This window comes from Gymnoscopelus microlampas, assembly GCF_963454915.1.
Source record: "Gymnoscopelus microlampas genome assembly, chromosome: 9".
NCBI classification, from domain to species: domain Eukaryota; kingdom Metazoa; phylum Chordata; class Actinopteri; order Myctophiformes; family Myctophidae; genus Gymnoscopelus; species Gymnoscopelus microlampas.
The window spans coordinates 45,774,651-45,799,076 of NC_139946.1; the positions used below are offsets into that span (position 1 = coordinate 45,774,651).

The 24,426-nt window shown below is 41.6% G+C and overlaps 1 protein-coding gene across 1 annotated transcript in view; it reads right to left on the reverse strand.

Annotated features, from left to right (window-relative positions):
• Positions 1–1,388: 1,388 nt before the first annotated feature.
• LOC311051994 (uncharacterized protein) overlaps positions 1,389–24,426 on the reverse strand; it is a 35,313-nt gene continuing 12,275 nt past the window's right edge. Inside the window, exon 5 of the mRNA XM_084066742.1 lies at positions 1,389–1,677. Coding sequence (XP_083922868.1) covers positions 1,668–1,677 — 10 coding nt within the window. The 3' untranslated portion in view covers positions 1,389–1,667. The remainder of the gene's footprint in view (positions 1,678–24,426) is intronic.

Below are 24,426 nucleotides of genomic sequence, written 5' to 3' on the forward strand. Positions count from 1 at the left end.
TTGTCACAGAAATTGTCCATCTAGTAATTCACCATCCTATACCCAACCCTTTTTAGATTAAAATAATCTAAAAATGCCTGGTTAATTATAGTTTGTATCAGGTTTGAGTTATTTCAGCTAATTCAGAGGGGAATATTATTTGTAAGATCATTGCTTTCATTCAAATAATGTGGTTCTTGTCTTCATTATGTTTGTCTGGTGTCCAGACACAGATTGAAAGCAAACCCAATAGTGAGTTTTCACAAGAGCACCTCTGAACCAGTCACACCACTGGACAGCTGGTCAAGTCAACCAATCACACATCAACTAACCGTTGGTTGACTCACAAAAAAATACACCTTTAGTATTTAGAACTTGTCACTGTCATGTTAGATTACACCAAATGATAATATTGTCACTGTCGGACATAAAACATCTATGCCTATATTGAACCTTTTAATGGTTTTGTTTTGTTAGATGAATTTATACTTGGTTGTATGTCAGTGTCACGCTCACACAAAAGTGCTGAATATAGCAGATCTACAAGCTCACAAGGCATTGCAATGTAATATGTTTTCTTTGAAAAACATAATCTCCCCCCGCCCCCTTAAAGATTCACATACAGTATGTCATTCCTAAAAGAGGGACATCCTGTTGACAGTGGTTACGGTAAGTCTGTCTGCAAGTAAGAGAACAAACGGTTCCGAGCCATGTGGCCCATAGGTTAGGAGCCTATCTCCTGTTTCTGTAGTGTGAGGCAGCTTGATGTATATACAGGACATGTTCCCCAGCCATGATGTACAAGCACATCCACTGAACATGAGTCTAGTATGTCGCAGGGACCCCTAATCCAACCCTTGATGCTGAGTGCCAAGCAGGGAGGCATTTGATACCATTTGATCTGTGGGTTTTATACATAATGAACAATGAAAAGTATTGTCAAGAGCTTGTGACCAAATGACATGTTATTTTTTCCATTTCCTGAAAAGTGAACGTTTTGGACATACACGTTTTCTGCCTGACAGTGACGATGTACAGCTTCCTGTCTTTATGTACAGGAAATATGCACATATTCATATATGTCATTCAGAGAACTATTCTTATAGTAGTGTTTTGGATGTATACCTTCCTAGCGGCAAAGTATTCTGTGTAAATGATCATCACCTCATCACACCATGTATACTTAACTTGTTTCTGTAGGTTCACTGACTATACAGTATATGCTTAGAAATGACAATAAAAATGCAGAAAATGCTTTATTGGCATATACACTGTATTGGCTCTGGTGGTACAGCAATGTAACTTATCTATCCAGAACCTCAAAGTAAACGATAGCAACTAAAAAATGCCCTTACATTATAATGCAAGGGGAAGAAAGGAAATTGTAATCTTTACACATGCTGGTAAACAGTATAAGATGGAATTAAATTCCAAATGAGTCCATTTATACGTAGATCCTCATTATAAACAGTAGCTTCACTATTATACAACTCTTAGGGTTCTGGTCAGTTTACGACAATGTGTCAAAATGACTGCATGTTCCCATATGTTCAATAGCTTTCTTTTGAGAACTACATTTAGTGCATCGACACCATTAATGATGAACAGAACGATTATTTATTGACACTTCCCCAGTGTAAAGGTCTAGAAAGAGTCCTTGTAGTGATACATGACTGGAGGCACTGTCTTCATGTGAATCTGAATGTGAGCGAGAGAGAGAGAGAGAGAAAGAGAAAGAGAGAGAGAGAGAGAGAGAGAGAGAGAGAGAGAGACACACACACACAGACAGACAGAATAAATGAGCATATTACCCAGAGGGAATTATCAATATTATATTGCGATATTGGTTTTTGTCTTTTGTCCAATCTGTATGGTAGAGTATGTTAATAATACATTATAAAATGGTGCATTTATATAGCGCTTCTATCCGAAGCGCTTTACATTGATTGTGCCATTAACCCATTCACACACACATTCATACACCGATGGCGGAGGAAACCACGCAAGGCACCAACCTGCTCATCGGGAGTAATTAGGGGTTCAGCGTCTTGCTCAAGGACACTTCGACACTAACTCTAGCAGAGCGCCCCAGCCCGGGATCGAACTGGGAACCTTGCGGTTTTCCAGTTCACTCTACCCGGCCACTCTACCCAGTGGCTCAGGCTTATAACTAATACAACTGTGATACAATATAATTTATACAACCGGGGTGGTTGTATTGTCTCCCTGCTCTTCTATTGAGACAGTTTGTGTCAAAGGTCATGTCTCATCTAGACACAGGATCTGACACAAATTTTGACCTGATGCCTGATGGTCAAATATTCTACGATTCGTTTTATATATAAAGAGTCCTTTAATGCAAATATAGAAGGCTACAGCAGCAAGCATTTCAGTTCTGATTTAGTGCACAATCTGTGTGGATTGGGAGGGAATGTTATTATTTGTATTTACAACCACGAACAGCAGCTAAAGATGTCGTTCTTCTTAGTGTCTGTCTATCGATCTGTTCCTTCAGTTTGCACGGCTACACACAACACCAGTGACTGCTTTCTTTTTCACACAGCCTGTGTGTAGTAAAGTTGCTACAGTTCGGAGTGCAACGCTACTGTAAAGAGCTATGTTGTGCATATCCAGTAGTTACTGGAGAAAAAGACAAAATGTTAATGTGTACCTGAGTAAACTTTTTCTAAAAAAAGTAAAATGTCTTCTTTTCACCATGGCATAATTGACATTATTAATGACATAATAAATGACTCACCAAACTGCTGAGAGGTTCGAAGAGAAAGCTCCAAAGTTTGTACATTGTATAAGTCACAAAAGGGTGGTTTTCATAACATAAATCTCGCATTTACTCCATCAATAATGCATGTGTGTTTGTTAACATTGACCAGCAGTGTCGTGATGGCTTGGCTTCAACAGGAATCAGACTTCCTCTAAAACGGGGCGGATTTCAAAATAAGAACCAATAATATGTCGATTAATGATTTGAGGCAGTTAGTGCTAGATTAGATGGACCAGAGGGAGGGGAGCACTTGTTTTGTTTCAATCTCAATTTATTATTTTTGTATTATTTGTAGCACACATTTTTAAGCTCTTTCAATTATTTGTTTTTGTTTTTTGCTTTCTGCTGCAATGTCAAGTAGCGAAAAACAAAGAATTCCATTGTCTTACACTTGTATAATGTGCATTAATGATATGTAACATTAACACATGGGGTGCCAAAACCGAAGGGTATTCAGTTTTGCTGCCTTTTTTTGTGTTTGTTTTTCTCAACACGGGCGGGGCTGGAGCAGCTCTGGGAGTACCCATTGTGATCCCGAGAAGGAAGGGCCAAATGGATCACCGGAAACAAAAACATGGCTCCCATCCGCTTCCTGTCTATTTCCTTCTTTAAAACGCCTATATCTCCGAATCTGTTTCCGGTGGAGAAAACCGGTCATGCGCGATGCGCGATCCCCCCCCATTGTAACTTGCGAGTGAAATGTTGTCCCAGGCTGTAGCCAGGGTCATCGTGCTACATGAATGGATGCTTTTTTTTACCCAAAGTAAGTTGTTATGAGAAAATGCCCAATGTGTTAATATACAGTACTGTACATTTAACAATGAATCATGGATGTTGAATCTCTTGAATCTAACTTTTTATCTGAGTGACATAGAACTGTATAAAGACATTAGACTTCATAGCCATGGTATGTAGTTATTATACAACACCTATCAACACATTTTAGAAGTGATTTTTAGATGTACCTGATGTCTTTGTCTTTACTTTTGGAGCCTTTGGGCCGGCCTGCCCCCTTCTTCTTGGACTTGTTGTCACCCTTCACTCCCAGCAATGAATGATCCTCTGTACAGAAAATGATACACAATCCAATACAATTAAGCAAACATGAGCCTTGAGCCTATTCTTCAGTAGTGGTATATCTATGATTGATTACTATAAACACCACCATAAAATGATTATCCATTAGTAATGGATAGATTGATGCTAAAAAGAATACTAAAATGTCCAGAAACAAATCAATGCTTGACATCTTAACTCTTTTAAGTAAGGCTTGATAATCTCTATTACTGTTCTACTCTTTCTTTCATCTTTAGTACTTATACTTAAATTCAGAAATACATTAAAAAAAAGGAAGAAGAAGACTTATTTTGTCTCCCTTACTGTCACTGGTCGCCCCCTGCAGATCAGAGGTGGTAATTCGGCTCTTCTTTTTAACAGGGTCTCCACCAGAGGAGGACTGTCGCTGCTTCTTGTCATCCGCTGGAACACAAAATAATTATTCTATTTGTAATATTATAATATATAATAACATTTCTACAACATCTATAACAATAGTTATAATAATGTTATTAACATAGAAATACACATGATTTGGAGATTATAGTATATGACATGGATCTATTGGAATACAGTTTCGTTTTTCCATTCCCTGAAAGTAACGGTTTTGGACATAGAGGTTTCTGCCCAACAGCGACAATAAGTTTGTTCAGTATTGATATATCATGTGTCAGCTCAGATTCCGTATTTGAAAAAAGCATTTGAGTTCAACTAACAGATTTCTCTCCTATATGAATAAACATGTTTCTTAAAAAGTGCATTTTGACCAATGCAATATATTTGCTATAAACTACAAATAGCGTTGTTGTTGTTTTACCTGTATGAGTCCTCATGTGCCTCTTCAGAATTTGATTTAGACTGAATCTTTGTTCACAAACTGTACAAGTGAAGGGCTTTTCCCCTGTATGAGTTCTCATGTGTTTCTTTAGACCTCCCATTTGAGCAAAGCCTTTGGCACAAACTGTACAAGTGAAGGGCTTTTCCCCTGTATGAGTTCTCATGTGTTTCTTCAGATTGCTCATAACACCAAAGCCTTTGGCACAAACAGTACAAGTAAAGGGCTTTTCCCCTGTGTGGGTCCTCATGTGAGTCTTCAGCTCATCCTTTCGAGCAAAGCCTTTGGAACAAAGTGTACAAGGAAAGGGCTTTTCCCCTGTGTGGGTCCTCATGTGAGTCTTCAGAATACCAATTTCAGTAAAGCTTTTGGCACAAACTGTACATGTAAAGGGCTTTTCCCCTGTATGAGATCTCATGTGTTTCTTCTGAGCTTCCATTTGAGCAAAGCCTTTGAAACAAACTGTACAAGTGAAGGGCTTTTCCCCAGTATGAGTTCTCATGTGTTTCTTCAGATTGCTCATAACACCAAAGCCTTTGGCACAAACAGTACAAGTAAAGGGCTTTTCCCCTGTGTGGGTCCTCATGTGAGTCTTCAGCTCATCCTTTCGAGCAAAGCCTTTGGCACAAACTGTACAAGTAAATGGCTTTTCCCCAGTGTGTATCCTCATGTGTCGTTTTAAATGCGTCATTTTACCAAAGCCTGTGCCACACTCTGTACAATTATGGCTTTTCTTCCCTGTGTGAATCCTCATGGATGGATTTTGTTTGGATGATTTCAGGTCAGGGGACAGCTTGCTGTTGAAAGACAACCTTTTTACTTTCAAATTTCTTGTCTTGTGTGATTTCAGTGTGCTTACAGCTGACTGATCTTCCCTGGTCTCCTCCCACTCAGAACAGTGTGGAGAGAGGAGCTGGCCTTCACTAGTTGGTTGTGATGTTCCAAAGTCCTCTACATCAGCTTGTGTTTTCATGTGTTCAGTTGAGGTGCTGGCTAGAGGCTCTGTCTCTCTGTTTTCATCATCATCTTCATGTTTCACTGCTAGTAATGTCTTTTTTTTTTTTTTTTTTTTTTTTTTTTTTAATACTTTATTGCAGGTTCGTACATTACATTACATGTTATTGATTTCATTTGTCTTACAAGTTCTTTACTTGTTTCATTAATCCTGCATCATTTTTTATTTTTTTTTTATTACATATAACAACAAAAATGTACACACAAATGGAAAATAAAGAAGGTAAAATAAGAGAGTAAAGGAAGAAGAGAAACAAAGGAAAGGAGAGGGAAAGGGGGGGGGGGGGTAGCTTTCCTACTTTTACACTTCATGTATTTCTGGGTCCCATTTACTCCAGTTTCTTTCAAATTCATCTCCACGGTTTCTCATTTTGTAAGTAATTCTTTCCATCTCTTTAATATTTTCAACTGTTATTTTCCAATTATTAATAGATGGTGGGTTTACTTGCAACCATTTCCGTGTGATTTGTTTTAAGGCAGCGATACGTAGTATTGTATACAGATATTTGTCTCCCTCCCTATATATTTCTAATGGGATAATACCTAATAAAATATTGATTGGGTGTATGGGTTTTCTTAAGGAAAATGTCTTTATTATATTTGTTTTCACTATCTCCCAAAACCTTTTCAATTTTGGACACAAATAGAAAATGTGTGTATGATTTGCTTCCAGTTCTGCACATTTCCTCCAGCATTCAGCACTGCCTGCTGGTCTATATTTTGATAACATTTTGGGTGTTAAGAAAATCCTCATATTAATTTTCCAAGCAAATTCTTTCCAGAACTTTGATTGTGTCGTCTTAAATATTCTTTTGCATGCTTCTTTCCAATAATCTTCCAAAATTGTTATTGATAGTTCTTTTTCCCATTTCTCTTTGGTATTATCCTCTTTTACATTCATTTCTTGCAAAATTTTATAAAGTTTTGAGATTTTACTCTTTTCACTATTTCTATTTTTGCTCAAAAATTCCAGTAGCCCATGCATTATCTGTCCCTGGTCTCTCTGCTGTTTCATGAGGTAGCTTCTAATTTGTAGATATTTAAAGAAATGATTTCTATTTATATTAAACTTATTAACTAAGGTTTCAAAAGGGTCTACCATGTTATTTGTAAGCATCTGTGAATATACCTGTAATCCCTTTCTGGCCCATTCTTCTGGTATCTTATCTGTTTTATTGGGCAGAAAATCTGGATCGCTGGCTATCTCTCTCAAATATATACAAATGTCGTCACATTTATATATTTTACGAATAGATTTCCAGGTTGTTAATGTATTTTCTACACATCTGTTATTTCCAATATATTTTTGAATTTCCTTTAAACTCAAATGGGGTAATGTTCCAATTGATATTGATGTTAATTGTTTTTCTATTAATTTCCATTTTGTTTTAACTGAATTATTCATCCACTTCATTATGATATCTATTTGGGTAGCATGAAAGTAAATCATTAAATCTGGGTAATTAAATCCTCCCTTTTCTCTAGTTTGAGTTAGCGTGCTGAGTTTTTTCCTTTTACTTTTATAATTCCAGATAAAATTTGAGAGCATTGTATTCCATCTTTTAAAGCTACTTTGTGGGATGTGCACTGGTAAGGTTTGAAATAAAAATAGAAACTGTGGAAGAATCATCATTTTGACACTCTCTACTCTAGTCATTATTGATTCTGGTATTGTTTTCCATCTATTAAGATCTTGTCTCACTTTATTCTCTAGGGTTTGATAATTATCTGTATACAACGTTGTTATATCTCCAGTAAGATAGATTCCCAGATATTTAATTTTCTTTGAATCCCATTTTAGTTTATATCGTCCCTTAATTTCTAATGCTATTTGTTTGCCAAGTGTTAATGCTTCACATTTACTTTCATTTAGTTTATAGCCGGAATGTTTACTATATTCTGCAATTGCTTCCATTAGATTTGATAAAGATTGCTCTGGTGAGGTTAAGTAAACAATGACATCTTGACTAGTAATGTCAACGTAGACCCAGCAGCCTCCTCTGGTCTTTGAGGTGGCTCCTGTTGTTCCTCTTTAATCTGCAGAGCCTCTGGTTCCTCCTGGATCAGACTAGGATTCCTCTCTTGCTGTTCAGTGGAAACCTCCTCTTTACACAGAGGGAGGTGCAGGAAGTCTAGAAAAAATATAAAATGAGAGTAAACCACTGAATGTTTGAACTTAAACATTTTCCTTACAATGTTTTACTTTTGTACTTGGTTCTACAGCTGGCATTATTTTGGTCAAAGGCTTGATTGTAATGATGCAATATCAATTTTATATTGAACAGACCATGGGGGGCAAACTCCATTTAGGTCACAATCTGATTGAGCGATATTCAACTTCAGAGGACCACTTAACCCATGTTGGGCAGGAACCACTATTTGTAATACCTTTACATTTCAGGACTGGAAGCCTTTTTGGGGTTCTTGTTGCTATATATAGTATATAACAACATACATTTGTTGTAATTTTTGAATTATTATTAGACGTTTTTCAGAAACTTCGGTCAGGATTTAGAAGGCGTTTTTAGAATCGGTCTCAGGTCTAAATGGGTTAAGCATGTGTCAAGGCACCATGCTGTGGGAGTACACGTGTAAAACAGCATCTGACAGACTAAGATATGTTGGTTGGGACTATTCTGGGACAGTATATTTCACTGCAAATGACTAAAAAATAAAGCCTCCTTGAACCTTAATTCACAAAGAAATTGCACATAAACTGTTTGTATATCGATACGTGTGCCTGACCCACCGCTCATTAGCGTCATTGCATCAGCACAGTTATCTGTCATTACGTTAATAGGCTATTTATAGCTCCTGTACCACAAATTAATCACATGCACATCAAGCTCAATGCAGACTTGTAAACAATTCTGAAACTTATGTTTCAGCTGTGATATTTTGTCCATGTTGTAATTATTCCCATGAGCAACACACACAGACTGTTAAGAGCTGAACTGATCTTGATCGCCCCGGGAAACAGATAATTTAATTTGAAAGACACCAATGCTGTCGTAGTATTCTGTAACAACTCTGTTGCAGCCTTACATGTTAATGTTTAACACATTCATGTGATTTATTATATCCACCAAAAATGTAAGATCATGAAGCCTGTCTGGGTCATGCAACTCTACCACTGGCTTCCTTTTCTTGTTAATGGGCAGTTTAATTTCTGCATGTAAGAAAAAAGAAAGAGAAAAGAAGCTCTTCTGCTCAAACAACAGACTTCAATGTGGTAGAGTATGTTTCATAAAATCAACTATTTGGATTACTACGAGGCTGAAGACAGCATTGTTCCTTGTGTCTAATGATATCATTTGAGCCCTAGTGGTCTTCAGTACAGGGTGTTAGGTGCTCATACACAATGGATGGTTAACTGCCATCTATTGTCTTCTAAATACACACAACAAGCTGCCAGTGAGGGGGAGAGATAGCGGCCAGAGAGCAGCATCAGAGTGGTTTTCCGTACAGATATAAAGTAGATTATCAATGATCATGAGTCATTTCCCCCCAAAACACACTGCATATTGAACCCCTTTGGTGGCTGTGCTCCAGATTGATCAACAATTAAGGTAAATGCAAATTTTCTTTCTTTATCTTTTTATATACATATATCAACACATCTATGCCAAAACATTCTAATTGTTTTTTTTTGTAATATAGTTGACCAAATGGATTAGTCTGATTAACCACTAAAGCTCTACTTTAAACTTTGTCATATTGGTGTTGTGCAAAAATACAAAAAGAATAGCAGATCTACAAGCTCACAACAGGTTATGACAGTGGAGATTAGTGATGTAAGGAATTTTAAAGAGAGGAAATACATTACTCACTTGCTTGTGTTTTCATGTGTCCAGTTGAGGTGCTGGCTAGAGGCTCTGTCTCTATGTTTACATCATCATCTTCATGTTTCACTGCTAGTAATGTCAACATTGACCCAACAGCCTCCTCTGGTCTCTGAAGTCGCTCCTGCTGCTCCTCTTTAATCTGCGGAGCCTCTGGTTCCTCCTGGATCAGACTAGGATTCCTCTCCTGCTGCTCAACGTAAACCTCCTCTTTACACACAGGGAGGTACAGGACGTCTAGACAAAAGATAACATCACAGTAAACCATTGAAATGAAAAGGAACTTTCACATTTTCCATACTGTGTTTCCTTTTGTTGCATCGGCAGAGTTCTCAGACAGCTTGTCATTACACACTGTTGTTAATAGGCTATTTATAGCAAATGTATTGGACAATTGTACAAATAATTAATCATATACACAACAAAGTGGATTCAGATGTTTCAGATGTGATATTTTGTCCATGTTGTAATTATTCCCATGAGCAACACACAGACTGTAAAGAGGGGAAATGATGTGTGTTGCCCCGGGAAACAGAGCTAATTTAATTTGAAAGCATGAATGCTGTTGTGTTCTGTAACAACTCTGCCACTGGCTTCCCTTTCACGCTCATGATCAGTCCAATTTCACACACATAATTGAAAAAACATAAATGAATAAAATAAAATCTCCTCTGCTCAAGCAGTGGACTTCAGTGTGATAAGAGTATGGTTAATAAAATTAACCATTTTGATAGAGGCGTGAGAACACATTGTTCACTGTGTCTAAAATGATGTATTTGGAGCCCTAGTGGTCTTCAGTACAGGGTGTTAGTTACTCATCCACAGTGGATGGATATCTGCCATCTATTGTCTTCTAAATACACACAACAAGCTGCCAGTGAGGGAGAGAGAGAGCGGCCAGAAAGCAGCATCAGAGTGGTTGATAGATTATCATTAATTATTTTGCCCCCAAAACATACATTGAACCCCTTTGGTGGCTGTACTGATTAACAATTGATTTAAGGTAATGTATGTATCATTATACGTATATCAACGAATCAACACAAAAACATTAGAATTGATTTATTTTATAGTTGACAAAATGTATTAATCTGATTAAGCACTAAAGCCCTACTTCATACTATGTCGTATAATGGTGTCGTGCTAAAATAACAAACATAGCAAATCTACAAGCTCACAACATGTCATGATGTGAGCTTGTAAATCTGCTCTTCATGGTTATTTTTTAGTAAGAAAATAGGGATGCCAGGTTCTCAGTTGTTAAAGGGATATTTCACTTTCATTTTTTCATTTTATCGTCTACTCAGGCCTTTGTGAACACCCCAGAAACACCCCAGGGGGCCGTGTTTTTCCGATGAATCTTTTCTCTTTTTTTCATTTTCCCAAAAAAATATTAAAAATAAATGAAAAAAGTAATTGAAAAAATACTGTCCCCTCGCGTATTAGGGGGGTGGTATGAGTCATCAGAACCAAGGACGGGTGTTTTTGATGAATCTAAAATGGTTAAAATGGAGTTTGACATTGCAATGGGTTTGTATAGGAAGGGGGCGTGTCTGATAAAATGAATATCAAATATCTAAATACTGAATCGAGTAACTTAAAAACTGTCTGGGGGGCTCACAAAGGCCTGAGTAGACGATAAAATTACCAACGTTTTTTTGTTGCAGCCCTGTTGGGCTTAATGATTCATTTAAGCTACTGTATTTTAAAAATGTAAGAAAAATAAGGACATTTCAAAATGTCCTCCCAAAATCAATGATTCTTTAAAATAATGAATTAAATTGATTAGTTTGATAACAGTTGCACCCCTACAGTTATGTTAATTTTATTGGGAGCACAGCTGAAGATTGACACACAGCAGTGACACTGGTACAGCTGGCACTAAACAGCAGGTCTTTGCCCTGGTATTTGTACAGCCTGCTGTGGTAAAATCCTCACCTGTCCGATTAAAATGTTTCTCAAGTAGGATAAAAGTGTTGTAAAATGCATGATGAAGACATTTTGGCAGTTTCTGGTTTACTGTGGAGGTGGAAAGCTCTCTCAAGGAAACAGGTTGTGGGGATGTTTGCTTTTTACAGTGGAGATTTACTTACTGATTTTACTTATACTTTCACAATACATCATTTTAAAAAGAAAAATGCACGTCACCTCCTCTGTAAGTAATGAAACCCATTTCCTGCTAACTAGAATGGCTTCCCTATTTGGAGTAAACCAACCCTGTATAATAAACATCCTTTCTGGACATCTCATAATAGGCAAACATTCGGTGCAAATACAGATCTACAAGCTATTTTGTAGATCTGTGAGAGAAAAACATATAAAAGAAATGAAAGACCCCTGGAGGACCCCGGTCAATGAAGTATAGGTCAATGTATAGGGTATTAAGTGTTTAAAACAACACTGTATTGAGTATGTGACAAACACCTTGAAACTTGAACTTGACCTTGTTTCTGAACACAAACCCATCTGACCATCTGATCTAACAGAATATAGGGGCTTGTAGACTTAAGTCTTGCTAGAGTAGAATTGATAAAGTTATATTTTATTTTTCACCTGAGAGGGTGTCACAGCTCGTCTTCCTGTGTAGTAATGTCAATGTTGACACATCAGCCTCCTCTTCCTGTTCCTCTTTAATCTGTGGAGGTTGTGGTTCCTCCTGGACTAGCTCTGGTTCAGAGCGTTAGTGAGTTCCCTCTAACGCTCTGGAAGACCCCTCGCTCTGCGCATGTACAAGGAATTCCACTGTCCTGCCAGCGTTCAACTATAGTGAAAATAAACAAAACCATTTCGCTAATCACCGAAGCAAAGGCTGTTTTGTGTTGTTGAAAGTCTATTCTCGGAATGCGCAAGCCTCTCAGCACCCCACCTACTCTGTAAAATACACTTTTTGGGCAGAAAATAAAATATGTCAGCGAAACTGAAATTATTCGTATTTACTCCACAGTGCCCTCTACATTTTGGTTAATGGTAAGTTCAAATCCCCCAGATCGGTAGAGGCACTGTGGAGTAAATACAAATAATGTCCGTCTCGCTGACATATTTTATTTTCTGCCCAAAAAGTGTATTTTACAGAGTAGGTGGGGTGCTGAGAGGCTTGCGCATTCCGAGAATAGACTTTCAACAACACAAAACAGCCTTTGCTTCGGTGATTAGCGAAATGGTTTTGTTTATTTTCACTATAGTTGAACGCTGGCAGGACAGTGGAATTCCTTGTACATGCGCAGAGCGAGGGGTCTTCCAGAGCGTTAGAGGGAACTCACTAACGCTCTGAACCAGAGCTACTCCTGGACCAGACTGGGGATCCTCTCCTCATGTTCAGGAGAAATCTCTTTGCATACAGACAGAAGAAGGAAGAGAGACGAGGAAGCATCAAATTCAATGATTCAATAAAATTCAATGATTCAATAAAATGACCTACAGATTCAAATAGTGGTAACCAGGATTTCTCATACACATTATCTATGCTGGCAAAGAAATGTCACTGCAGATGGATGGATGGATGGATAGTTAGTTAGAACTTTATTACAGTATTGAAAATAAAATGACCTACAGATTCAAACAGTGGTAACCAGGATTTCTCATACACATAATCTATTCTGGCAGCCTGCTAGATTACACTGACTACCTCAGAAGAGTGCAAAGAAAATAATACTGCTTCAAAGAAACTAGGATACCAGGTAAACATAAACCTAGCATCTGGCAAAACAACATGATATGTACATTACATTTACCATTTATGGTCAAAACGAATAACAAACAACACACACCCAAAGCGTCTTCCAAAGGGGATGGGAAGTAACTATCTACACTACAGATTACTTAGCAAAAGTATCTAGTTACTTTAGCTTTACCTACCTTGGTATAATGTGGCTGAGGACATGTTATGACATTGAGTGATTGAATAAAACATAAGACTATAAAAGAAACAAATGGATGGATGAATTATTCTCTCTTTGATGTGATGGACAAACTGCAAACAAAACTCATCTGTTAACTTAGCTATAAGTATCTCAGCTATGAGTATGTACAGTCCAACAGTGGTAAACATGTGGTATAAATGCAGCATTAACAAACCTGCTCTGTGTAGTGTGATGTGTGGCTGTAGCATCACGTGCAGCAGTTTGTTTTCTCTCTTCAGCAGAGTTTCTAGTGTCTCTATCTCTCTCTGGAAGAGGTTGCAACTCTGCAGCCGCACTAAGGCGCTCCAACACAACCACTCTGACAAGCTTCACACAACAAACATCACCACGCTGTTTTTCCAAAACACACAATATCTCCTCTCCCACCGACGTCATCTGTTCGTTTATCGACAGCCGTACCGACTCTAGTTGAGACATGTTACCTCGTTTATCACACATTTTCACCACGACGTTTCTTCTACACCATGAAAAAAAACAACGCACGTACTTCCGGTCGGGTCAACGTGTTAAATGCAGTTGAAATGGTCAATGTTGCTTTTGCCCCCTGGTGGAGGAGCGGTACAACTGTCACTGAAGAGGAAAAAAAAGAAAAAAAGAAAGATAGAAAGAAAGAAATCAAAGTCATTGCAGATAGATGGATCATGGATGGATGGATGGATGGATAGATAGTTAGTTAGAACTGTATTGATCCCCTTAGGAAAGAGGGGGTTGTATCAGCAAATGCTGAAACTATGAAGCACAGGATATGTACAGGTATTAGAACATAAAACAGATATATAACAGACTTAAAGTCTGACACTAAACATCACCTAGTCTGAATGATTCATGTATATGAGACCAGGGCACTTAGGCCCGGAAACAGGATACCAGACTACGCCACTCTGGGAGTTTCACCCAGAGAATATTCTATAATGCAAAATACACATTGAATACTAGCCCACAGGTGGTTATAATAAGGAGGAGCAGAGACGTGCGTTTCCAGTTGAAAAGAGTACATTCGTTTTATTTATAATTAAGAGCAAAATAAGCAACGATCAATAATACGTCAAACTGGAAGGGGTCAAGTTCATGAAATGTAAGTTATATTTATTATCAATTACAAAGACTAAGTAAAAGGTAATTCACCATTTCAATCAAACAGTATCAAAAGGGATAAAAATGGGGCAATAGCCTAGAGTACCAGTAACCCGGGGGCATAGGTGTCCTTACACACAGCTGGGAGGCAGGGAGTGAGGGAGTGAGGAGAGAGGGGTTTCACCGCCACCAAAAGCGCACAAAACGGCACACGCACTAAAAGACAAGAGAAAACATGTTAAAAACAACACAACACTGAAATCTTAAAAGACTAAATCAGCATGCGGCCAAAACAGTAAATCATGCACTAAAACTAACACAAACTCCAATACAGCCTATCACCAGTGACCACCCACCTGTCGGGACCTACAACTATAGCCCCCTAGTACTGGTACGGCCGGAGCCAAAGATACCTCAGTTTATACTGTTATATATATATATATCTTTTATCAAGCAGCTGGTTTGCACAAACACAATAAATCAAAGTAAACAAAATCAAATAACCAAATCAAATAACCAAAAATAAACCTAAATCAAATAACCAAAATAATAAGGACAAAAACAGCAGCGGCAAACGGAGCTTCACCTAACAAAACAAACATGACATAATTAATAACCTGATCAATCACATAAAACAAGCTACAATGTGCGCAGCGCGACTGCCTTACCTCTATAAACAGTTAGAGCAGCACAGACTGGACAAACAGACAGACAGCACACCACGCACACCTCTCGCTCACAAAGAGAACAGGTCGGGAAGGGGGGAGCAGTGAGCACCTGCAGGATAGAACAGCATTAAGTTTTGCTAGGCTCACACATCAATATGCAGTTAACACATAGTTACATTCGGTACCTTAAACGAGACGCTGAACCGCGACGCTCCCGCACACAACCCACGACCAGGCAGACGGACAAACGCCAACTAACTAGCGGCTGCGTAGAGCTGCCTATTAATCAGCCTGGTGATTATGGGGGCGTTGCTTTGCGTTGCGTTGCCAGGGGCAACCAGAGTAGCTCAACCCACTACAATCTACCCCCTACTTTCTATCGGTGTCCCAACGATAAACTACAGACATTTATTTCCAGGGCCTAAACATAGAGTGCATACTGCCAGACCCAGGGACCCGAGAGGTTGCAGCCGTCGTCCCCCTTTGTCCCGCCGCCACGGGGAGATGGTGAGGGTTAGCATGCCTTCCAGCTGTTTCACGTTGACTTCTGCGTACGGAACTCAGTCCTGTATTACTGATGCCTTCCATGGGGTCAGTGATCTCGGTGCTTCCAGAAGGGGTGGCTACAGCAACCGGCCCGGGTACTGGTGTAGGTAGCTGGGGGGAGGTAACAGCTGGAACGAGGCCGACTGGGGTCACTGTTTCTCTGGCTGGTTGAGGAGCGATGTACCACTCACCACTCTGGTCTTCACCCTCCTCCCTCGGGAGTGCAGCCTCTGGCCCCATCGGGTCGAACTCACCAGGCGGGGAAGTGGGTTGGGGAGCTGGCCGCAACTGGGTTCGGTGGACATGCTTGACCTTTGCTGGGTTATCCAAGGGGGCGATGGAGTAGACTGCTCCCCCCTCAGAAGGAGCTTTAATGATCCGATATTTCAAGGCACCCCAGGTGTCTTGGATCTTCACTCTTCCTCGCACAGAATGGTCTCGCAGATAGACTACTTCACCTTCTGCCAAACTGCCACCGGACACATGCTCGTCATGCCGCTCCTTCCTACGACGAGCCGCTGTTTGAATCCGTTCCCTGGCACCATCAAAGGCAGTCTGAAGACGTGTTTGGTGTTCCTGCATCCAGTCGTTAACTGTGCCCCCAGTTGGTTCCCGGATTCTGCCAAGGAGGAAATCAACAGGGAGTGAGGGTTCTTGACCAAACATTAACAGGTGTGGTGACTCACCAGTGGTTTGATGGATGGTGGTGTTATAGGAGAAGGTGACATGTGGGAGGTAGTTAGGCCAATCCAGCTTCTTGGAAGGCGGGAGCGTTTGCAACAGTCCATGTAGGGTCCTATTAAACCTCTCACACTGGCCATTCCCCTGGGGGTGGTAAGGGGTGGTGTGGGTCTTCTGGATGCCATATAAACTACAAAGCTGTTGGATCAGCAGACTTTCAAAGTTACGACCCTGGTCCGAATGAATCCGGGCTGGCACCCCATATCTGTAGAACCACTCCCGGACCAGCACCCCTGCTACTGTGGATGCACGCTGATCACGGGTAGATACAGCTTGTGTGAATTTGGAAAATACATCAGTCATTACAAGGACATGTTCTCTTCCATCACGGGAACGTTCCAACAGTGAGAAGTCTATGGCCAGAATCTGGTTTGGTCTGGAGGCCAACAGGTGGCCCATGGGCGTTCTCACAGTCGGGTGTATGGGTTTAGCTAGGGTACATCTATCACACCGTTTGCACCAGTCCTTCACATCTTGGTACATGCCCGGCCAGAAGCATCGTTCCCTCACCAGGTCAGTCGTTCTCTCCACTCCCTGGTGTCCGTGGCCCTGGTGTAATTGGTGGAGGACCTCCTCCCTCAAGGAAACGGGTAACAGCAGCTGGTAGACTTCTTCTCCACCGTCCGGCCGCCAGACGCGCCGGTATAGGAGCCCTTCTTTCTCCACCAACCGATTCCACTGCCGGACCAGTTCCCGTACTGGTTTTGAAAGGGCCTGGTGTTCGCTCCGGTCAGGGACACTGCCGCGGCGCCAGAACTGGAGGAAGGCCTCCAACACCGGGTCTGCACGCTGGAGGGAAATCAGATGGTCAGAGGAGTGAGAGGGGAGGACGGACATCGACATCTGGGTCACCTGTAAGGGTCTTCCGGTGTCTCGGCACCTCAGGGAATCAGGGAGGGCGGTTCCCGGAGCTGGGAGAGTGCTAGGCACTTGGTGCTGTCTGGAGAGAGAATCAGCGTTAGCATTAGAACGGCCTGAGCGGTACCGGATGGTGAAATTGAACACCGCCAGTTCTGAGGCCCACCGCTGTTCTACTGCGCCTAACTTTGCAGTGTTCAGATGACTGAGGGGATTATTGTCCGTCCACACTACACATTTTTGACCTATCAAATACTCCCTGAACTTTTCCGTCATGGCCCATTTTAGGGCGAGAAATTCAAGTTTCATTGAACTGTAGTTAGGCATGTTTCTTTCTGACGGACTCAGAGATCTACTGGCATAAGCTACAGGCCTTACTTTACCCTCCTGCTCTTGGGAGAGCACCGCCCCCAAGCCACTAAGACTGGCATCCACTTCCAGGATAAACGGTAACGAAAAGTTAGCATAGGCCAACACAGGGGCACTAACTAATCTGCACTTAAGTTCCTGGAAGCTTTTCTCGCATTGGTCATCCCAAAGTTCTCCAATTAACCTGCGGGATGGTCTCTTTGTGTGGGGGTCTGTAAGCTCTGCTTTAACACGGTTGAGAGGGGCTGCAATCTTGGCAAAGCCATCCACATATCGGCGATAGTAGCCGCAGAATCCCAGATAGGAAGATAATTCCTTGACACTAGAGGGCCTGGGCCACTCCTTCACTGCAGCAATCTTCCCCGGGTCTGTAGCCACCCCCTCGTTCGAAATCACATGTCCCAGATAGTTCACCTCTGTTCGGAAGAAGCAACACTTCTCCAGCTTCACCTTCAACTGTTCACGGCTCAGACGGGACAGCACTGATTCCAGGCGCTCCAGATGTTCATCTACTGAGGACGAGAACACAATGACATCATCTAAGTACAACAGGAGAGTCTGAAAGTGCTGGGCCCCGAAGATGCGCTCCATCAGCCTCTGAAATGTGCCTGGCGCATTACAGAGGCCGAAGGGCATGCGGTTGAATTCAAACAGGCCGAACGGAGTACAAAAGGCTGTTTTTGCCTTGTCTTTCTCGGCAACCGGTACTTGGTTATAGCCGCTCGCCAAATCTAAAGTTGAGAACCACTGTGCACCAGACAGGGCATCCAGGGATTCATCTATCCGCGGCAGCGGGAAGGCATCTCTGCGGGTCTTACTGTTGAGCTGACGGTAGTCTACACACATTCGCAGGCTGCCGTCCTTCTTCTTGACAAGGACTATGGGGGACGCATAAGGGCTGCAACTCTCCCGGATCACCTGGGCCTCTAAAAGCTGGTTAATATGGGCCTTCACAGAATCATAGTCAGAGGGGGGAACTCTCCTGAAACGCTGTCGCACAGGCACTTCGTCTAACAACGGGATTTCATGTTCTATGAGGTTAGTACACCCCAGGTCTCCTTCCCCCGTTGAAAAGACAGGCTGATATCTGGTTAACAAGGACCTGACCTTAGCCTGCTCTGCCTCTGGGACGTTTGTTAAATCAAGGGACTGTATGGTATCTGAGATTTTGCTCACCTGCCCTGCCTGAGAACTCATGGTGGCCACAGTACGCAACCCTTCTGGCACCTGGGGGACCTCGCTGATGCCTGCGGGTAAACTCACTATCTGGGCGTGGATCAACATTCCTAGGGCAAAACGGGGATAAAGTTTAGCATCAGTAATTCCAACATTTACCACTGGGATGTATGCAGTACCACGCTGCACTGTGACCATGGTAGGAGATACTAATAAGCCTGCGGGGAGGGTATCGTGATTAATGAAGGGTTCAAACAAAGCATGAAGAGAGGAGAAGCATTTCTGTGTACAAGTCGTTGCTATTAACTTAACTGTCCCCCCCGGTATGTAAACTGCGCGTCTCCCCCTCACCCTAGCAACACCGCTGTCACGTGCTGCTGGTTGGACTCTGGCTTCATGGCACTGCTGTAGGGCCTGTCTCCATACTTCTGGAGCCTCTTTCACCAGTGGGGTATCGAAAAGGAAGGAAGCATGTTTACCGAACAGTTCAGCATAACATTCATGGACTACATTCATGCCTAGTACACCCGGGACATCTACTTCAGAGGACCCAGGGGGGTCCTTTACAACCAGGATTCCCCTCTTGGAAATGACTGTACCTAGTACACAAACATCAAATTCTACATATCCCACATAGGGAATGCTAAGTCCATTAGCTGCTGTCAATTGTAACCACTGGCAGCTGTGAGTAGAGTTGCTAAAGTGCTGACGGAAAAAGGATTCTCTAATAGTGGAAACCATGGACCCAGTATCAAGCAGACATTTTACCTCTACCCCTCCCATATCTACAGTGACATGTGGACATGGACTTACAAGCTGAGAAATGGTTTGTTCATTTGAGCCTGTGATGCCCCCTTCTGAATTGTGGCTTTGCAAAACAGAGGGCATTAGTTTTCCGACTGCTGGTTTGTTGAGGCAAACCTTTGCGTCGGACGATACTGGGTGCGTGGTGCCTGGGAAGCGACCCTGTCATTGTCACAATCACGAGCAAAATGGCCTGGCTGCTGGCAGCGTCTACAAATCACAGGGCCATTATTTTGAGGCTGGGACCATCTGGGAGGGTTTTGTAACTGCAGAAGGCGCTCAGAGAGCTGACTAAGTTGTTCCTGTTGTTTTCTTAACATTGCTTTTATCTCAGCCATCTCATTTTGAGGTGGCACAATAGCCTTATCCAACACCCGAGATGTATGGGTGGCACAAATTGAGGGGACCGAAAAACTACGTGGCCTACCTTCTGGCAGTGTACCTTCCCTCTCCCATCTGATCGCCTCACCTCGCACATCCAGGAGCGTAGCTGTTGGTTTGATACGCACACACTGCTTTAGAGCCCTGCGGAGATCTGGATCATTAACATGCTCAACAAATTGATCTCTCAATAAGACAGATGAGTTAGGTATGGCCTGAGGTGCATTTCTCATGATTTTTTCCATGAGTTCAAATAAAGCATGGGAGTACTCTTGGAGTGACTCTCCATCAAGCTGTTTCCTAGAAAAGAAATCTTTTTGAAGGGCAACATAAGACAGAGGACACCCATACACTTCCTGTAAAATAGCTAAGACTCTCTCAGGGTCCTCACGATCTTGTTTAGGCCTATACTTGATCTCATCTTTGGCAGGCCCTTCCAAGTTGTCATAGATGAAGTAGGCCTGATCTACTGGGGCTAGACGTCGGGCCCGCATACTAGCACGGACCTCTTCGACCCACTCTACTATACCTATACCCATAGTCCCACGAAACATGGGGCACCTCCTTTCTCTAGGTGCATAGAGGAGGCGGTCAGGGGCCACACCAGGTGGGTTAGAGTGACCAGCAGGGCTGGCGGCCCCGTTTGTTGGAGCAGAGGTTGAGTTCATAGTGTTAACAGAAGCAAGCTCTTGTACAAGGTTCTCCTTTTCAGCCCGGAGCTGTATCACCAGGTCCCGCAGATCCTGTTCCTCGCTCATGATGACCAGGCAGGTGTCCACAGGTGCCTCCTAGTCGAGGAATCCAAGGCCAACTGCTGTTTTTGTCCTTCTTAACAAACTAACAATGGTTATTTTTAAATCAAAAAGCTCATACATACATCGACAAAAAACAGGAAAACAAAGTGCAAACCAACTGAGAGAAAAACTAGAATGACACGTCTCTGCTTTACAATTGTCCTGCCGACTACGCCAAATGAGACCAGGGCACTTAGGCCCGGAAACAGGATACCAGACTACGCCACTCTGGGAGTTTCACCCAGAGAATATTCTATAATGCACAATACACATTGAATACTAGCCCACAGGTGGTTATAATAAGGAGGAGCAGAGACGTGCGTTTCCAGTTGAAAAGAGTACATTCGTTTTATTTATAATTAAGAGCAAAATAAGCAACGATCAATAATACGTCAAACTGGAAGGGGTCAAGTTCATGAAATGTAAGTTATATTTATTATCAATTACAAAGACTAAGTAAAAGGTAATTCACCATTTCAATCAAACAGTATCAAAAGGGATAAAAATGGGGCAATAGCCTAGAGTACCAGTAACCCGGGGGCATAGGTGTCCTTACACACAGCTGGGAGGCAGGGAGTGAGGGAGTGAGGAGAGAGGGGTTTCACCGCCACCAAAAGCGCACAAAACGGCACACGCACTAAAAGACAAGAGAAAACATGTTAAAAACAACACAACACTGAAATCTTAAAAGACTAAATCAGCATGCGGCCAAAACAGTAAATCATGCACTAAAACTAACACAAACTCCAATACAGCCTATCACCAGTGACCACCCACCTGTCGGGACCTACAACTATAGCCCCCTAGTACTGGTACGGCCGGAGCCAAAGATACCTCAGTTTATACTGTTATATATATATATATCTTTTATCAAGCAGCTGGTTTGCACAAACACAATAAATCAAAGTAAACAAAATCAAATAACCAAATCAAATAACCAAAAATAAACCTAAATCAAATAACCAAAATAATAAGGACAAAAACAGCAGCGGCAAACGGAGCTTCACCTAACAAAACAAACATGACATAATTAATAACCTGATCAATCACATAAAACAAGCTACAATGTGCGCAGCGCGACTGCCTTACCTCTATAAACAGTTAGAGCAGCACAGACTGGACAAACAGACAGACAGCACACCACGCACACCTCTCGCTCACAAAGAGAACAGGTCGGGAAGGGGGGAGCAGTGAGCACCTGCAGGATAGAACAGCATTAAGTTTTGCTAGGCTCACACATCAATATGCAGTTAACACATAGTTACATTCGGTACCTTAAACGAGACGCTGAACCGCGACGCTCCCGCACACAACCCACGACCAGGCAGACGGACAAACGCCAACTAACTAGCGGCTGCGTAGAGCTGCCTATTAATCAGCCTGGTGATTATGGGGGCGTTGCTTTGCGTTGCGTTGCCAGGGGCAACCAGAGTAGCTCAACCCACTACATATATAATATCAAATATAGGCTGAATATAAATGTACAATCTATCAACATTGACTGATCACCAGTGGTTTCAAATGTACTGATTTTCATCTATAATGACATCATGGCCAATCGACGAGGTTGAAATGGTTCAGTAAATCAAGGAGATAAGTGTAGTTAAAGTGTTTATTTAAACAGGCATGATAAAAAACACCACAAGGCCTCAGTCTTCATCAGAGTAAAGAAGGAATGTTCACATACATCATTGGAGGTGTTCTAACTGCCCTGGGAGGCAAACTGGAGGCACAAGTGGAAACAATTCTATTCAAGTCCATTTTACACAGCACAGCTGCAGAATGACAATAAATTAAAAATAAATAAATAAACAAACAGCTATAGAAAATAGCTATGGAATGAATATTATAATGAAAATAAACACATGATTACATTTAAATATAAAACGTTTTCTGCCTGAGGTTTCTCTGGTGTTTGACCATAAAGCAGAGCACTGTGGCTGCCAGGGTTTTACCCTCAGTCTTTCTAAGCATTGATGGTGGTACTACTACGTAGCGTAGGGTAGGCGAAATAAGCTATGGCTTCAGCATATACATTTTCGGTCAGAAATGTGGTTATTTTCTTTTTGTATTACCTATGAAAGTCAAACTATGTTAACACAAAATTGACTGAAATAAACTAAACTAAATCTAAAGTTTCCAGGGGCCCTAGGGACAATCAACATTCACTTAACCACTTGAACCCTAGTGATCTTATTCTGGGGAAACGTTTGGCAAAAAGCAGTTCTACAAGCTCACAACACCTCACAACGTGGCATGTTGTCTGGGCTTATAGATCTCCTATTTTTGGCAAAGTGGTTAAATGTAAATTCATATTTAGATATATGTTAAGCCACAAATACAGTATGTGAGCCCCTCAGCCTACAGTACGAGTCCCATCCTACATCAGTCATCTGACTAACAGAGCTGAAGTATTTTTGAGATTTAAAATATTTGTTTTAATACATAAAAATGTAAAAAAGAAAAAAACATGTAAAAACTGCACATCTTATGCAACAAAATGTCTACAGGTGTTTTTTTGACCCACACACGCCTTACAACTAACAGGGTGGTGTTAGGGGATAAAAGATAATTGGCCCAGGGGCCTCCTTGAGTCTTTGTTTGTAAGAGTGGAAGGACAGGGATGAAGCATGATGAAGAGGACACAGTGTTGTTTTGGAACGGCCAAGTCAAAGTCCTGACCTTAATCCAATAGAAATGTTGTGGAAGCACCTGAGGTGAGCAGTTCATGTGAGGAAAGCCACCAACATCCCAGAGTTGAAGATGTTCTGTATGGAGGAATGAGGTCCAACTCCTCCAAGTCCATGTGCACCACTGATCAACACTTACCACCAGGCACGTGCACACAGACATCAGGGATTGTGCCCCTTTAACCCGTCTACAAAAAAGTGCCCTCTCTCCAGACCATGAATGCACGCAAATGCCCCCTTTCCATGTCGAAGAAAGCAAAATAATTGCCTTTTCCTTACTCTCATGAACTTGAATGCAGCATTAATGTTGAAAGAAACGCCCTCTGTGTAGAAATCCATGTTGTACGTCGCATCTCCGGAAGCTTGATTATAGTTTTTAGCGTGTCTGTGTATTCACGAGGAAAAAGTGCGACCTCACTAATCAAAGCGAGAATGCAGGCATTGTCAATCCCAGCCTGAAAAGCCCTTTAGTCAGACGACAGAAATATAGGAGGGGTCTTGTACTGTAGGCTGAGGGGCCCACATATTAAATAGCAGATCTACAAAATCAAATTGCCGGTTGTTATGTGTTGTGAGCTTGTAGATCTTAATTCTTTGCAAAATATTCATGTGGTTAAGTAAATTGTTGGTAGACAATGGCCCCTGGGCCCAGTCCATAATCCATCCATGCTTAGACAGACTGAGGGTAAAACCCTGGCAGCTGTGCAGCCACAGTGCTCTGCTTTATGGTCAAACACCAAAGACACCTCAGGCATATGTTCACTGACTATTAGCGGTCTAAAGTTAAACAATATGAATTTGCTTTTGTATGATTGAGCACATCAAATAGTGTATATAAAAATAGGTATATTTGTAATATCAATATGAGTTATGGATGTACATACTGTATAGTATATT